This window comes from Hemitrygon akajei, chromosome 20 (assembly GCF_048418815.1).
Source record: "Hemitrygon akajei chromosome 20, sHemAka1.3, whole genome shotgun sequence".
Lineage (NCBI taxonomy): Eukaryota > Metazoa > Chordata > Chondrichthyes > Myliobatiformes > Dasyatidae > Hemitrygon > Hemitrygon akajei.
In genome coordinates, this window is record NC_133143.1 from 27584797 (window position 1) to 27601725 (window position 16929).

Here is a 16929-nt window from a genome sequence, read left to right on the forward strand (position 1 = left end):
TGCTCTGCCTATCGTGTCTGTTCCAATAGAAAAAGATTGACCGTCCTGACGAAGGGTCTCGGCCCGAAACGTCGACAGCGCTTCTCCCTATAGATGCTGCCTGGCCTGCTGTGTTCCACCAGCATTTTGTTTGTGAATGTTCTTGTTTGAATTTCCAGCATCTGCAGATTTCCTCGTGTTTGACCTAATCTAATCTACTTATTGATTTATTGATTATGCAGTGTGGCTTTGACCTTGTGGCCCTTCAAGCCAAACCGCCTAGCAATCCCCCAATTTAATCCAAGCCTAATCACGGGGGAAGTTACAATGACCAACTAGCCTATCAACCGATACGTCTTTGGACAGTGGGAGGAAACCAACGCACACAGAGGAAACCCAAGCAGTTACAGGGAGAGCACATAAACTTCTTACAAGCAGTGGTAGGAATCTCATCTTCCTCCACGTGATGTAGGTTTACAGAAATGTCTTAACGGAGGAGAATGGAAACAGGTGGCAAAAGATTTGGAGGGAGAAAGAAGATGATGACATTGTTAGGCAGGTGAAATCCTACTCTAATGAATGGTGAAGTGTGAGAGGCCAGAATTAGATGGATAACTCAGAGCTGTTGAACTGAAGGAGGTTCTAAAAGTTTGGAGGCCAAGCCACGGAGAGATATAAATGCATGGAAGAGGAATGCACAAACAGTAAAAACTGGAATGAACCCTTAAGTATATGCCCCCAAGGCATGTTGGTGTTCTAACGCTAATGCCTACAATAAGAATCATTGAAAAAGAAAAAGATGTTGTTAACTCCTCCCATTATGTCAGTTCCACTCAAGAAAGATCTCCCAAAGCTAATCCCATCTTCCTGCACTTGACCTGCAGCACAGCAGGTCAAGCAGAAACCAAAGCAGGCTGTAAAAAAAGCACGGTGCCAAAGACCGTCAGTTAATAAGACAGAAAACATATGAACCAAAGGCACAAGGGAAGCATGGAGCTGGAAGCAATCGTTCTGAGGGTACAATGATGCAGTCCCTTTATACCTGGGAAAGCTGACGTTAATGTAGACATAATTACAATGCATGTTTCTGGCTAATGGTCCGACTTAAAATAGCCGTCTGAACAGGATTTACTTTCACACGCTGGACGTTCACTCAGCTTTTAAAATCTAAAATATAACTAAACAAAGGGTGCATGGAGTTTATGGAAAAACATTGAAGTACATATTCTGGAAACATGAAAATGTACTAGAAATATTCAGATCAGGCAGCATCTGTAACAGGAGAAAGAGGGTTAACATTTCAGATCAAAGACTTGACATCAGAACTGATGCAGCAATAAATAGAATGCTTATAAACAAACACACCAGACTTTGAAGTTAAACTAGCAATTACTGTGCTTGTTGACTGGAAAAAGCAGCAAAAGACCCAAAATGCACAAAGCTCATATTCCAGCTCATGTCGTCTTGTTGGTAAATGGGTCTTGCACTCACTGCAGGTACTGATTTTGTCACATCTCCTTCGGAGACGTGCTAACAATCCAAGATCAATGTATAAAGGTGTCAAGGCACACCAGGCAAACTTCTGCCCCTTTCTCTGCCCTTCAGAGTCAATCGATCAAGAAAATCAATCCAAATATTTCTGGACAGGCATCGTAATGAGGGGAAGAGGGCTATTAGAAACATCTATAAAAGAGGAGAGACATGACAAAAAGATCAATTTCACTCCTCCCCACCCAACTCCAAGTTAAATGATCTCAGTTGGGGAAGTAATTTATAAAGATACAAGAAACTATAACATGGATGAGAAAAGTCATTATCCATCCAGTAACATCCTGTTGACTACTCTTCACAATACTCCCTGGTGCTTGCTTACAATGCACAAGCATGAAACAATCATCTCTCTTGCTCTCTGTGAAGCAATGCCTGATCAGTCCCAAACTCTTGCCCCTTAAAATGCTGGAATCATATGGAAAAAAAATATATCTTTTCCCAAAACCATCAATTTTTGCTTCAAATTCCAATGCCTGTCCAGTTTCAGCACAAGTTAAATTATTGACACCAGGGATTGGCTTGGACTCTCTTTAAAATTTGCTCTGTGGTTTAGCCAACATTGTGATCATCTGATGATCAACAGGATTAACTACATAAAGTTTTAATTACTCTGATGGCAGGTCATAATGAGTACCAGGACTAAAACCAATTAATCACCCCATTCCCCCAGCCCAGCCCAGCACCAAAATCTTTCAAATCCTGAATTTCTTTGAATTTCTAAACAAATTTTGTGCACTTGCCTTACGTGCAGGTTTTACATTTGACCATTCCCATATTTTATCCAGTTCCTTCACTCATACTCAATTTTTTTCTACAAGTTCAAACACCCCAATTAATTATACACCAAGTGGAATTCCAGCCAACTTGCACAAGTTTCTAGGTCACTGATAATAAAAACATGGAGTGGGAATAACAGTAATGCCACTGAATGTCAGGGGTGTTCATGCTAGTGACAGTCTTTGTTTAATTTATGTGACATTAATGTGATTTGCCATTTACCAGGCCCATGCTCCAATTTTGTCTATGTCCAGCTACATGAATGTGTGGAATCCTTAATTTCCTGAGGAGTTAAGAATGAAATTAACAGCGTACAAACATCCCACTATTAAACTTATTACAAAAGGAAGGTCACTTATGAAGTAGCTCAAAATGGTTGGGCCCAAATATTGCCTAGTGGAACTTTTACAATGCTGACTGCCAATAATCACAACCATCTTTGTGTGAGATACAACTTCAAACATTGTTGTTTACCTCTTGAAGCCAAACTGATTTCAGTTTTACCAGATTTCTTGATGCCACGCTCGGCCAAATGTTGCCTTGCTGTCAAGGGCAGTCACTCTCGCCGACCTCCGGAATTTAGTACTTTGGCTCTAGACCTCATCATGACCTTGAGAGCAAAGGCCATGCTGAGATCAAACTAAACATCGATGAGCAGGTAACAAGTGCCACCTGACAGCTTTGCTGATAACTGAGACTAGATTAATTGGGCAGTAGCTAACTGGATTAGATTTAACCTGCTTTTTGTAAAACACAATGTAAGTACATTGTGTACATAAGTGCCTTGTGTTGGCACGATACTGGAACAGCCTGCCTAAAAGTGCAGCTAGCTCGAGAGTGTCGCAATTGATCTTGGATTCTCTCTGATCTCTTAATCTCTGATTCACATCGAGTAAATCAAGTTGGCTGAAGACAGTTTTTTTTTTGTTTAGGAGACAAAAAAACGTGAGCTAATAGAATTCAAAGGACAACTGGAGGGGTAGCCAATCAGGACCAAGGCAAGCGAATTGGGGTGGGGGGGGGGGTGCTCTATAAGCACGAGCTCTCCCACAGAGAAACACCAACAACTGCACCGAGCATGTCTCCTCAACTGGTGATGGAACGTCTGCAAGCCAATTGCCGAGCTCGGTGAACACCGCAACACCAAACTGTTTCTTTGTGTGATGGTGGGGATTATCAGGAGGAAGTCAAGATCAATCACCCATGCTATATTTCCTGCTGAACCTGGCTGCGAGTGCCTCAGCTATTTTAATCAACTGTTCGCTAGGCCCTCCCACTGAGCATGGGGTTATTCTTGGAACCAACTCACTCCTCCACCTTTCAGAAGACACCACCATTCACAGCTAGATGTAGCAGGCCTGCAGAACTCTGATCTGACCCAATGGATGTGGGATTATTTAAAATTGTCAACTGCATGCTCTCTTTTGTTATTTATATTTTTATCCTGCATTGCAGCCTCAATGAATCTCGAAATAATTTTTAGACATTCCCAGTGCTACTACCAATTGCATTTCTCATTGAACTAGGATTTATTCCCTGGTATTATTATACAGTCCACTGGAGCTTCTCCTGTCAAGTTATATGCTCTACTGGCCAATGCCATGATTTTTTTATCAGCTGTTTATAACACTCTGCATATATGCCTGGCTTCAAATCCACTTGGTAACTAAAGCAGGTGATGAAGGAGAAAACCACCACCACCACCCCAAACCCTGAGGCAAACCAATCCATGCCATACAGAATGACTTTTTTCGTCAGAATTCTGCGGTGAGAGAAAAAGAAACTGAGAATTCAATACAACCAAAATAAGTACAAGGTTCACCAATGAACTGGTAAGATTTACATCTGATAAGATGCAAGATGTTAAGATTCTGATCAGTAAATGTATATTCTGCATCCTAGTTTCTATCCTAGATATTTATTGGAAAAAAATGATCAATATCATTAATTACAGTCAGCCAAATGAAGTGATTTTCATCACACAGAGGGATAAGGGATTTAAGTGAATGTGGGCTTCTGGAACCCATTTCAAACCAAGCTCCCCAATAAACAGTTTCGAAAAATGGAGAATTTTATTACACAATGAAGAGACAGTCCCTGAACACTGTCCCTCAGACAGTATAATAATTTTAAACAAGTAGAATTTCTCTTTGCAAAAGACATTCTGCTCCTTCTCACTAACCTCAGAATGTGTAGTGCAACAGAGAGTCACTGACCTATTTAATTCCTGACCTAGGAACTGGGACATTATATTACACTGTGAAAGTCGCTGATGAAGCTACACTGGGAGTATTGTGTACAGTTTTGGTCACCCTGCTATAGGAAGGAGGTGGTTAAATTCAGAAGAGTGCTAACAAGATTCACAAGGATGTCGTCAGAACCAGAAGGCCTGAATTATAAGGAGGGGTTGGCTAGGCTTGGACTTCATTCCTTCGATCTTAAGTGTTTAAAATTATGACAAGCACAGGTAAGGTGGACGGGAAAGGCAGGGCTTAAAAGGAACATAGGCCAAAGAGGGTGGGTGCCGGGTTCAGCTTGGATTTGTTGGGCCAAAAGGCCTTTGGCCATGCTGTATGGCTCTACGACTCTATAGCCAGAGGATTTTAAATATTTTTTAGATAGTCGCACAAAGTTATGGTGACATTTAGGGTGGCAGTAATCCTGGCAGTTACAGTATTTCATGTAAATAAATACAAAATGGACAGAAAACTTTTGAACACATTACATGGACATTGTCTTTTTTCATTTCATCTGGTAACTCTTTTCCGTGGTCTCCAATTCAATCAGTTCATGATTTAGACTCTGAGGCAGAATGAAGCCATTGACTTCTTCCCTCCCAAGAAACCATGTCCCAGGTGTCCTCTCACTAAAGCATAGGATTCATAGCTCCTCGTCCTTTTTTAGAATCTCCAAGTAAATTTAAATATTCGTTGTAACTCAGCTTCACCATGGGGATGGCTTCATTCTTAGTACTTTTACACTATGGTGTTAATGCTAGAACTGTATAAATAGCAACAATCTACACAACCTTTACAACAAAACATTTATGCTGCATTTGTGAAAGACAAATTAATCAACTGGCTCAGTAACAGCAGGTTAAACAGTCACTCAAGGGACATAACAGAGCAGCTTATAGGTCTGTCTCATTAGACCAGATAGTGTCATCAAAAGGCCCAAAGGCAGGACTGAGGTCTGCCAGGGAGGAGGAGAGGGGAAGAAAGTTCTTCAGCTTTGAATCTTCTACCCATAATCGCATAGCTAAATCTCTCTAAAAGTGGAGATGTTCTTTGCCACAATTAAGTAATCTAGGACACAAATGTATAAGGGAAAAAATTGTTTCTTCTGGTAAGGATTTACAGCTCAAGGATTTGGCACTTAGCGCCAGCAAGTGCCTTGAACATTTTTAGTCAGTGTAATTCTGAATCCCATACAATCTGATTCCGGATTCCGCGTTAGGAAAGCAAACTGCAGAACAAAGGAGTGCAAACAAACAACTGCTTTTTAGTGGAGAGAGGAGAAATTGCTGAAGTGCCCATTGCATGCACACACAAAGCACTGCACAGAGCAAGAGGCGATAGATCAGAGAGGGAAGCATTATTTGAAAATGTAAGGGCTTGATTTCCAACCATGCAGTGAGAGTACACAAATTGACTGTCCAATTGGATTCTTACCAGGGCTTCATAATCTTCTGTAGTTTCTGATACCGTCTGCAAAAATTTAAAAACTTTCACATATTACACAGTTCTCCAAAAATATAACTTACATAGATTTGCACCCTGAATTTCTTTCCTCTACTCTGTCAGAAAAGTTCATTACGTTGAAGAGACATTTAAAATACACCCCCAAAATAGCTTTCAACACCTAGTCAGAGGTAGTATCCCCATTCAAACACTGATGAAGAATTGAGAGTTTCCAAACCTCGCAGTAAAACACTTTGAGTGAATGACAGGTTCATGTGTCAGAAGAAATGCAAATATCATTTGTTAAGCCCCATTCCATCCCCAGCTTGGAGAAGTTGAGAGACTGAATTAGGAAAAATAAAAGATATTTATGATTATTATGTACAAACTTCCAGTATACTCTCCAAATAGAACTAAATTGTAAAGGCAAAACATACAGCACAGAAAACTGCATGGCCCATGGTGGCTCTTCCTATTAACTACCCAGTCAGTCCTACTTCCCCTAAATTCTACACCTATTGAGATATTTATTGTTTCTAAAGCTACTGCCACCAGTCTTATAGGCTGCAGATTCAGGTTGTTTGCAATATACTGCAAAAATATAATTCTAATTTCCCTTCTGGGTTCTGCTGTATAAATGAATGACTGATGGCCCCAATTGAAAAAGAGTTTCTCCCTACATAATCTATAAATTCTTAAACTCCACTAACACAATGCACTATTGTGTCCCCCATCCTTGGGGAGATTTTTCCAAGCAGGTAAAAGCAACTGACCTTTGACTCCATTTTTGCTGCAAGCACAAGTAAAGTGGCAGGCAGAAAGTTTTCCAGAAGAGCTGTGGTGACAGCAGAGGCTTGAATTCAGCTTGGCAGCATTGCAGAGCGATTCACAGCACCCCCAACACCCAGTGGGTGGCATGGGAACTCAGAGAAATTGTTAAGGAATTGCTATTTGTTGAATCTATGCTTGCTCCCATTGGGTAAACCCCAATCCTCTGTTTGCCCTCATGGCAAAGCAATTTTTTACCTGCATTAATTCTTACAGGTAGCAAGATTCACTTCATCACCTCTTTAAAAAGGTGCACTGATAGCTTTTGCCTTTTACATTTGTATGTTTTGGTTCTCAAATTAACATTAACAGGTCAGGCAGCATCTATGGAAATGAATAAACAGTCGACATTTCAGGCCGAGACCCTTCGTCAGGGGACTCAGTCATTTCCATTGATATTTATTCAGTTCCATAGATGCTGCCTGATCTGCCGACTTCCTCCAGCATTTTGTGAGAGTTGCTTTGGATTGCCAGCATCTGCAGACTTTCTCATGTTTAACATTAATTTTGCTCTGCTTAACCTATCTATTCCTCCATTTATTGCATCTCCATCTTGAACACCCCTGGTCTCCTGATTTACAAGAGATGGCTGAATGCCCATGAGAGAAATTGCCACTGTGTGGAATCAGTGGAAGATTCTACCCACTGTGGGACCTTCTCAATGTCTATTAACTTCACGTGGAATGACACTGAAATTCATCACATAGAAATGGACCATTTGGTCCCATTACTATCTACTTGGTGTTTTACACTCCACATAGATCTTCTCACCTTCTTTACCTCATCCTGCCAGCATGTCCTCTTAATCTCCTCTCCTGCTATTTTATCCAGCTCCCTTTTTAATTGCCTCTAATGTGGTTTGCTGTAACCAATCTACAAGGTAGAGAGTTCCACATTCTCAAAATCTTGACATAGCTGCAGTACTATCAGCAATACTGAGTTACATCGCAATTAGAATTTAAAATATATTAATATCAATATTTTGTCCAGAATGTCCAGGTATGCATTATTCCTGTGCAAATTAAGTCCTGAAAAAAATCTGTGTAGTCGTCCTCCCTTGAGTCCATGAATAAATGTCCCCACGTCGTCCCTCCAGTACGTCTCTACTTTGCCCTAGATTCATTTCATGATCAATAAGAGATTTATCGAGGCTTGCACTCATTCAGTGCCTTTCACATCCCTTTTCAGATCACCATACTTGCAGTGTAACGAATGCAGAAGCCAATCTGTGCATAGCAAGCCCCCACAAATGTGAGAATGGCCCAGGCAATCAGCTTCAGAGAAACAGAGGCTCATAAACGTTGGCACGGTCACTCAGGTTTGCCACCCTGGAGTGGCAGGGTGCCTCGGCAAGGCATCCGTTTGGAAAGTGGCAACATGATCTTGGGCCGTGAACCGAACGGGATGGCTGTGTTTAAGTCAGCGGGGAGAGGCCTGAACTGGGCTTTGAAACTTCCAACTCAAAGGAAAGAGCGCTACTCCCTACGAATGATGACAGTGTAATAAATCTTGTAGGACACAGGGACCCCAATAACCCAAGCATCCTTTTTTCCCTCTTGATTAAAAGTGTCAGTGGATAGAACGTTGGAAATGCAAAGTCGTGTGTGGCTCTTACGGCTGACCAAATTATAAATCCTCATTGACTAGAGAATGTCGTGGAGGAAGGACACATGGGGTAAGCATCAGTCAGCAATAGGTATCAGGAAACAATACTTCTATCGGATAAGAGAGAAAATAATTTCATAAAACAGCACACCATGCACAAGGGAACAATGTCCTCTACTCAAAAAGTGAACAGTTCAAAGATGTAGACTATGGAGAATCATGACACCTTTATCATTAACCAGAGATGCACTGTGATTTTATTAATTACCAATCCCTTAATGGTCTTGCATGGTTGGACTCTACTGACTCAAAAAGATGGGACAACTTGGCAAATATCCAGTGTGAAACCTCTTTAGCATACACTGTTCCACCCACACCAGCACAACTAGACAAAAAAAAAATACAGGCAGGAATATAGAAAAAACATTATTACCCCTCTATCCATCTGATCATCTTACTGAGTAATCGGATTGGGTGTCGAGAACATACGGATTTATTCTTGCTTTAAATCAAGTTACATTGTCAATGCAATATACAATCAAATAGTTTCCATCTAATCAGAAAACAGATGCTTTTCAAATTGAAGTACACTCCAAACTCTATCTGGTACGATTTCAGCCGAGCGTACCAGTTGAACAGGAAGCTATCTTGCTTTCTGTTCCTGTTTACTGTCTGGCTGCAGCCACTGAATAGCATGCAAGTGTCCACTGTAGGGCCAGACAGGCTCAGGAATGGTACAGCTTAAAGCCCAATTTCCATCTTAGATAAGAACATTCTTCAGTTCTGAAAACTTTGTGAGGAACCTCTATGCCAAAGCTTCGGGTGAAAGTTTAACAACTCGTGTTAACCTGGCAGTTTCTGTTCTGTAATAATGAAGCATATAAAGGCGATACATGACTAGCACACCAGTTCTTCGTCTGAAAGTAGCTGCCCTACTTCCATCCCTCAACCTTCAGAGCTCCTAGCAACTTTATAAGTGAGCTAGCTACATTCTATGCCATTCCAGCTGGTATGACCAATCAAATCACACAAGACTTGACACGTGTGGAACCAAAAGCACTCTGGAAAAGAACACAAGTATTAAAATGGAGCCAGAAATGTGTTCTATGAAATGTAAACAGAGTGAGACCTTCGGCTGCAGGACCTCAACAATTTAATTCACTCACTTTACCTACTTCTGCACTCTTCAGTTCTCTAAATTCCTGTAACCTTTGTACAGCTATAGAAGTTATTAGCTAATAGTCTATACTTATTCCCCCTTGCACATTAAAGCATCTACAGGAACTATTACTCACACCAAACAGACTTCATCGGGCAAAAAAAAAGGAAATTACACTACCCTATATTGGAACTGTTAATTCTCTTTCTTAACAGGTGTAATCACGAAGATATCGTATCAAATCATGCAGCCTTATTTTCTCTGTGCTTGAATAAAATCCTTTAACTTGAAACAACTGCTGCATTCAGGGCTAGAAGTGAGAGCACTGCGATTGGAGTGAGACAGAAATACGGCTGAACAAAGGGCAGGCAATAAATTAACATCCTCTGTGACAGCAAAGCCCACAGTGATGGGGTGTTACTTTGTGGCCTCTCTAAATTGTAGTTCCTTTTCACCCACATCCCATGAAGCTTAAAATAAACTACAGCAGCTTTGTTTCAGCAAGTTCAAAGAAAATTTATCCCTGCCACGCAAATCTAATTGTAAGTCAAATAGTTGTATTTCGCTCCTCCGGTTAGAAATATTCCCAAAAGTTAACGTGTTGAAATGATTCTCGATTATGCTGCCTCCCTCCCTTTTTGTAATTACTGATCTTGTCCTCAATACTACTCTGACTCCGTCCTGAAATTGACTGTGTATAAGCCGAGAAGTTAAAGGAATGTTGCTTAGAGAACATATTAATAGCTGATCATATTTTTTAAAAGAGGTACTAAGCCATCATGCGATTAACTAAGTAAAATTAAAGAGAAACAAATGCAGAGTGGGCACGTACAAACTTCTACTTCCTCACCTCAACGCACCACTTCAAATACATAGGCAACAGAACTGCCTCCAGGTGGTGCAGAGATGAGGCTTGATTACTTCAGTGAACTAGCTCCAAATGTCAAAAGTTCTTACACAAAACATTCAGGAGCTTGAAACTAAATGCCAAGGAAGGAAGGATCCACACTTCCTCGGCTGACTAGGGCACGTGCACTCTTGCAGCCCCGGGTACACATCATTCCCAGCATTCAAGATTCTCTCTCCCAATGTTGACAGTATTGGAGGATTCAATTGTCCAAATCTGTGCAAAAGGGGCACCTGAAAATTCTCCTCTCCCTCCCTCCCCCCCCCCCCCCCCCCCCCCCCCCCCACACACACTGGTACCGTTCACTCCTTGACTTACTCTAGCAGCGGGCCGCCCTTCCACAAAAGATTTACCCACTGCACTTAATCACTGTCAAAGGGCATACCCCTGTTACTGAGAAAATGCCTGCAGTGTTCCACAAACAACAGGCGAGCAGAAGAGTGGGACCAGCTGACAGCACAGATGAGGGCACTTCCAGGCAAAGTGACTAATGTTATGCTCTCTGCAAAAAAAAAAATTACACAACTCACAGAGGATTTTTGCTGTTGTACAGTGCGGCTCTCTTCAGTAGAGTTTGTGGGCGATGCCCATAACCCTTGGGCTCACCATCCATGAATTTGCCAGCAGTTCCACTCTAATTCCTTCTATAACAAGGAGCAGCATAAAGGAAGCACATGGAGGAAGGTGCCACCCTCGTACCGGTGACACGGTTAGGGCATGGTGACCCCCCACTCCAAGTTCAGAGAACTGCTGGGTACGTTGGACACAGAATCCACGTTAATTCATGTACTCGTCTGCACTAACTTACGCAAAGTGGGTTGGAAGATCACAGGGTCGTAAACTCTATTATTTTATGAGGCAGCTGAGGCTGCTTTTCAGCCTGAGCCTCCATTCTGACTCTTTGCTGAGCAGTCCCACCAGTCCCGGCCCCCTTCTCTGCAATTACTCCCTCTTGACTGCCTATTTAATTTGGGACACCAGACTACCCTGCTGACCTCCTTGCCAAGCCCTGCTGGGCAACACAGTGGCAAATTAGCTGTCACCTATTAATTCCTGGATTCAGGAGGTCTAAAGTTCAAAAGGTCCAGAATTCAGTAAGAATGGTCGAATGGCGTCAGTTCCCTTTAGCCGCAGGCAGGAAGATTCAGCTCACTGTTTTTTTATTACAGACCGATTTGAGTCTGACTTGAGATTATTTAAAGCAGAGGAAGCACTGGACTGTGAATTTTTCAGAGGGGAACCAGAGCTGCTGTTAGTGGCAGGCTGCTCTAGGAGACTTGAGGAGAACTGGATATAACTCAGTGGCAAGTCCAGCCTCTGTCGACACTTGGAAAAACATCAGACCGAACCAACAGAGGAGACGGGTTATGCTTCAGGAGCAAGAATTAAGAGAGTGCATATTTCAGTTACACTGCTGGCATTTTGAGAATTTGAATTTGTTCCAAATACTGAGATGGTTATTAGTACCTCAAATAGTTCTGTGACAGAAAAGAAACATGCTGTTCTAGCCTGGTCTGGCTTATGACGATTCACCACTATACCTGACTCTAAACAGCCTTCCGAAATGCCTGAACAGATGCACTGTGGAATTAGAATCAAGTCATAAACGCTTGCTTTGCCATTGACAGCCACATCCCAAGAAGTAATTGAAAAACTGTTTTTTTTAAAACTAAAATCCAGGTGTATTACACATTTTACATTGCAATACATCTGAAACTGACTCTCTCCTCCACCCCCACCCTAGTGTCGGCTTCGTAAAACATTTAACACTTTGTACCACCGGGCCTCTCTCTTCCCACCCGCCGGTCGGTTCACTTTAACTGGAACTCAGAGCTACATCGCGATATACAGACACTTACTCAGATCCACTTTCCACCATCTGAGTTAGCAGGGAGATGCCGTCAAGGTTAATAAACTCCTGGGCAAAGGTGATGTCACGGGAGTGACTAGCCAAGTCTTTCAGGGCTTCCAACTTGGCATCCATGCTGGAAGACTGGATTCTCTCATGGAGAGCCTGCGCAGTTTGCGTCTAGACGAGTGACACGGAGACAAGAACAAGAAGAAACATGGCAGAAAATGTACTGAAGGCGAAAAAAAAACATTTTTAGCCCTTGCTCTCTCTCTCTCTCTAATAAACTTAATCCAAAATAGAGCACAGTTCCATGGATAACAGGATCCCCCAAGTACGTAAACCAACCCAAACAGTGTTAGATAGAAAGGGTTAATCCACACTGAAGGGAATATACAGATGAATTCAACAAGACAGTCATGTTCTATACAGCCGTCACCAAGAAGTGAACTCATTAGGAACTCTAATATTCTTGTCAGAAGCTGGGAGGGCCACTAATGGTGCAGTGGAAATCTCAGATTAAACAACCTTTAAAAAGAATTTACATGGGGACAGTTCAAACTGGGCAATTAAATTGTGTCCTCCAAGCCCACCCACGACCAGAACAGAAACTCCGGGCCAGAGGTTCCCAATGTGGGATCCACGGGACCCTTACTAAATGGTATTGGTCCATCGCATAAAAAAAGATCGGGGACTCCTGCTACAGGATGATATATCCCAGCACAGTACTGAGGAAATGCTGTACCATCAAGTACTGCCTTTCCTTTGCGCAGTAAAACATTTCACCTGCCTCTCAGGTCAACATAAAGGACCCCATGGCATTATGTCTTACAGGTGGGGAGCTCTCCAATTGTGTACAAATTGGACGTGATGTTACCCACAACAGAATCAGATTTAACATCACTGGCATATGTCATGAAATTTGTTTTATGGCAGTAGTACATTGCAATACATAGTAATAAAAAAATCAAATTACAATAAGCAATATATTTTTAAAAATTAAATAACTAATGTTAAAAGGGAGCAAAAAAAATCTTGAGGTAGTATACATGGATTCATCATCCATTCAGACATCTGATGGCGGAGCAGAAGAAGCTGGTTCTACAGAGTTGAGTGTGTGCCTTCAGGCTCCTGGACCTTCATTAGTAGCAATGAAAAGAGGGTACGTCCTGGGTGATGAGGGTCTTTAAATTTGGACGCCACCTTTATGAGGCATTGCCTTTTGAAGACGTTCTCAATGCTGGGGAGGTTGGTGCCCATGATAGAGTTCAGTTCGCAACTTTCTGCAACTTTTTCCAATTGTGTACAGTCGCTCCTCTATATCTGACAGTGATGCAGCCAGTTAGAATGTTCTCTAAGGTACACCTATAGAAATATGTGAGTGTCTTTGGTGTCATATCAGGTCTCCTCAAACTCCTAATTAAATATAGTCACTGTCATGCCTTCATTGTAATTGCATCAATATGCTGGGCCCAGGATAGATCTTCAGAGATGTTGACACCCAGGAACATGAAACTGGTAACCCTTTCCACTGCTGATCTCTCAATGAGGACCGGTGTTTGTTGTCTCAAATTCCCCTTCCTGAAGTCCAGAATCAATTCCTCGGTCTTACTGACATGAGTGGAAGGCTGCTGTTGTGATATCACTCCCCAGTTGATGTATCTCACTCCTGTACGCCTCCTTGGTACCATCTGAAATCTGCACAATAGTGGTGTCATCGGCAAACGGATAGAGCTGTGCCTAGCCACACAGTCGTGGGTGTAGAGAGAGTAGTGCATGCATTCTTGAAGTGCTCCAGTGTTGATTGCCAGTAAGGAGGAGATATTATTTCTGATTCACACCGTCCGTGGTCTCCCGATGAAGTCAAGCGTCCACTTGCAGAGGGAGGTACAGAGACCCAGGCTTTGAAGTTTATTGATTAGTACTGAGATGACGGTATTGAATGCTGAACTGTAATTAATAAACAGCAGCATGATGTAGGTATTAGACCATAAGATATAGGAGCAGAATTAGGCCATTTGGTCCAATGAGTCTTCTCCACATTGCTATTATAAAGGAGATCCAAGGCTGAGTGGAGGACCAGTGAGACTCCATCCACTGTTGTCATATTGTGGCAACAGGCGAACTGCAGTGGGTACTGGTCCGTGCTTAGGCAGGAGTTGATTCTGGCCGTGACCAACCTCTCAAAGCACTTCATCACAGTGGATGTGAGTGCAACTGGGCGACAGCCATTGAGGCAGCTCACCCTGCTCTTCTTGGGCACTGGTATGGCTGTGATCCGTTTGAAGCAGGCTGGAATCGCTGACTTCAGATTGAAGGTGCCCTTGAAGACTCGCGCCAGTTGGTTGGCGGCAGGTTTTCAATGCCTTACCAGCTAAGCCATCAGGGCCTAACACCTTGTGATGATTCACTATCTTGAAACATGTTCTGACAGCAGCCTCCGGGAAGGAGATCACAGGGTCACCAGACGCTGCAGGGATTCACACAGGTGTAGTTTTATTCTCCCTTTCAAAGTGCGCACAAAAAGCACAGAGCTCATCTCGGAGTGAAGCATCACAGCTACTCATGATGTTAGGTTTCACCTTATAGGAAGTAATGGCCTGCAAATCCTGCCAGAGCTGACACACATCCAATTCCATCTCTAACCTCAATCAGATTTGTTTTCTCACTCTTAATATAGCCTTCCATCGTAATATCTGTACATCTTGTATAGTTCTGCATCACCGGTCTTGAATGCCACAGATCCAGCCCGCAGCACACTACCAATCTCCTGGTTCATTCACGGCTTCTGGTTTGGGCGTGTACCACCAGAACATTTTCAGCCCTTTTCAGTGAGCTTCAGACGGGTGTGGAAACAAAACATCATTTAAGTCCCTTCTCTTAGTCATTGTTGATGTCTATAGGACATCACATTACTGTGCTGCAAAGTTCAGCCTTATTTCTTAATACTGCAAGTCCCAAATGCTGTAAGATCCCTTGAGGATCAATTGAAAGCAACTCCTTCAGTGGATTCTCACGATCCTGATTCATTCTCAAGGGGGCAATGCTGAAAATGACTGACCTTCCCACTCTGAACCATTTTCTCTCTCCACTCGAGGCTAGAGATTCAAACATTTTTTTTAAAGTCTGTGTTACGCTGTTTTAAACTTCAGCCCATCTGCTTTGTCTATAAAAAGATATAGCACAATTTGAAATGACAGAATTTTTTTTTAAGCCTTTATTTGGCCAGGGAGCTATGAACCAATGAACTGCTCTTGCACCACGGTCAACTCTTGTAATTGTCATTATCTCATTGCTGCTTGTGTAATCGAGCAGCCACTTTATGCTCTGCAAGATTAGAATGTGATAATGACCAAATTCATTCTATTTTAGGAATAATGGTCAAAATATAAATATTAAACAGGATGTTGGGGGATAACAAGTGCATTTCGACTCCTTAGAAAGACTGCAATGTGAATCACCCATGTCCCGCAACCAAAAGGAATAAACAGCCTTCAGCACCAGCTCAACTGGGTTTGTTGAAGGTTGTCAGTCCAGTCATTGTAATACAGAAAAAGTGTGTAGAAAATAATGTTAAAATTGCATTTAAACAAATAACTAGTCTGAAAGAAACATGAACAGCACACAAGCTACTTACTGGTGATGACGCTAATCGAAGGATTGCACCATTTTTGATTTCGTTGCGGTTCTGGAAAAGAATAAAAATCAAACTGGTTAGATAGTGACACATGTATTTTATATCAAGTGTTCTCGTCAGATGTAATTTATTGTTTCTTTCCCTGCCTTCAGTGTTGGTGACCACCATTGTTTGACATTTTCTTGATCACAGTTCAATTGACCAGCTCATGTCCAAGAATCCCAGTAATGGATCTCTATGCATAATACATCAACATTTTATTCTTACGTGGAACATATCAGCTAACTACAGCAAGTCATCAGACATGACCGCTGTCGAAAGCTTTTTCTCCACATCTCATCACTCTGGGCTGGGGTTTGCCAGGCCATGGAGAAAGAAAGCAGAGGGCCCCCCCACCCCATCTCTGCATCACTACATGGCCATTATCACGCAAGTTCCTCAATCTCCAATCCTCCCTTCCTATCCTATTTATCCCACTTCAGGATTGTGCTAACAACCAATGTGCACTGCAACCCACAGGTTCCTGCTGTGTTAACTATACTTCCTCACACCATGCTTTCTACAGAAACTCCATTTCATTCTCCCAGCTGTTCTGACCATTACACCTTCCAGACCAGTACTTTGAATGCTGGCTCCACCCTCCCCCCCACCCTCAACTATGATTTCCACAGAGACGAGGAGGAATTTATTTTGTCAGAGAATGGTGAATCAGTGGAATTCTTTGCCACAGGCAGCTGTGGAGGCCAAGTCACATGTATATTTAAGGCAGAGGTTGATAAATTCTTGATTGGTCAGGGCATGAAGGGATACGGGGAGAAGGCAGGAGATTGGGGCTGGGAGTGAAATTGGACCATCTGTGATGAAATGGTGGAGCAGACTCGAAGGGCCAAATGGCCCAATTCTGCTCCTATATATAAAAAAAGTGTGTGGCGTGTGGCCAAGTGGTTAGGGAGTTCG

The 16929-nt window shown here is 42.4% G+C and overlaps 1 protein-coding gene across 1 annotated transcript in view; it reads right to left on the reverse strand.

Moving 5' to 3' along the window:
* elmo1 (engulfment and cell motility 1 (ced-12 homolog, C. elegans)) overlaps positions 1 to 16929 on the reverse strand; it is a 224673-nt gene that overhangs the window by 146853 nt on the left and 60891 nt on the right. The window contains exons 5-7 of the mRNA XM_073024050.1: positions 15973 to 16023; positions 12346 to 12515; positions 5979 to 6014 (exon numbers count right to left, since the gene is read on the reverse strand). Of these exons, the coding sequence (XP_072880151.1) occupies positions 5979 to 6014; positions 12346 to 12515; positions 15973 to 16023 (257 nt within the window). The remainder of the gene's footprint in view (positions 1 to 5978; positions 6015 to 12345; positions 12516 to 15972; positions 16024 to 16929) is intronic.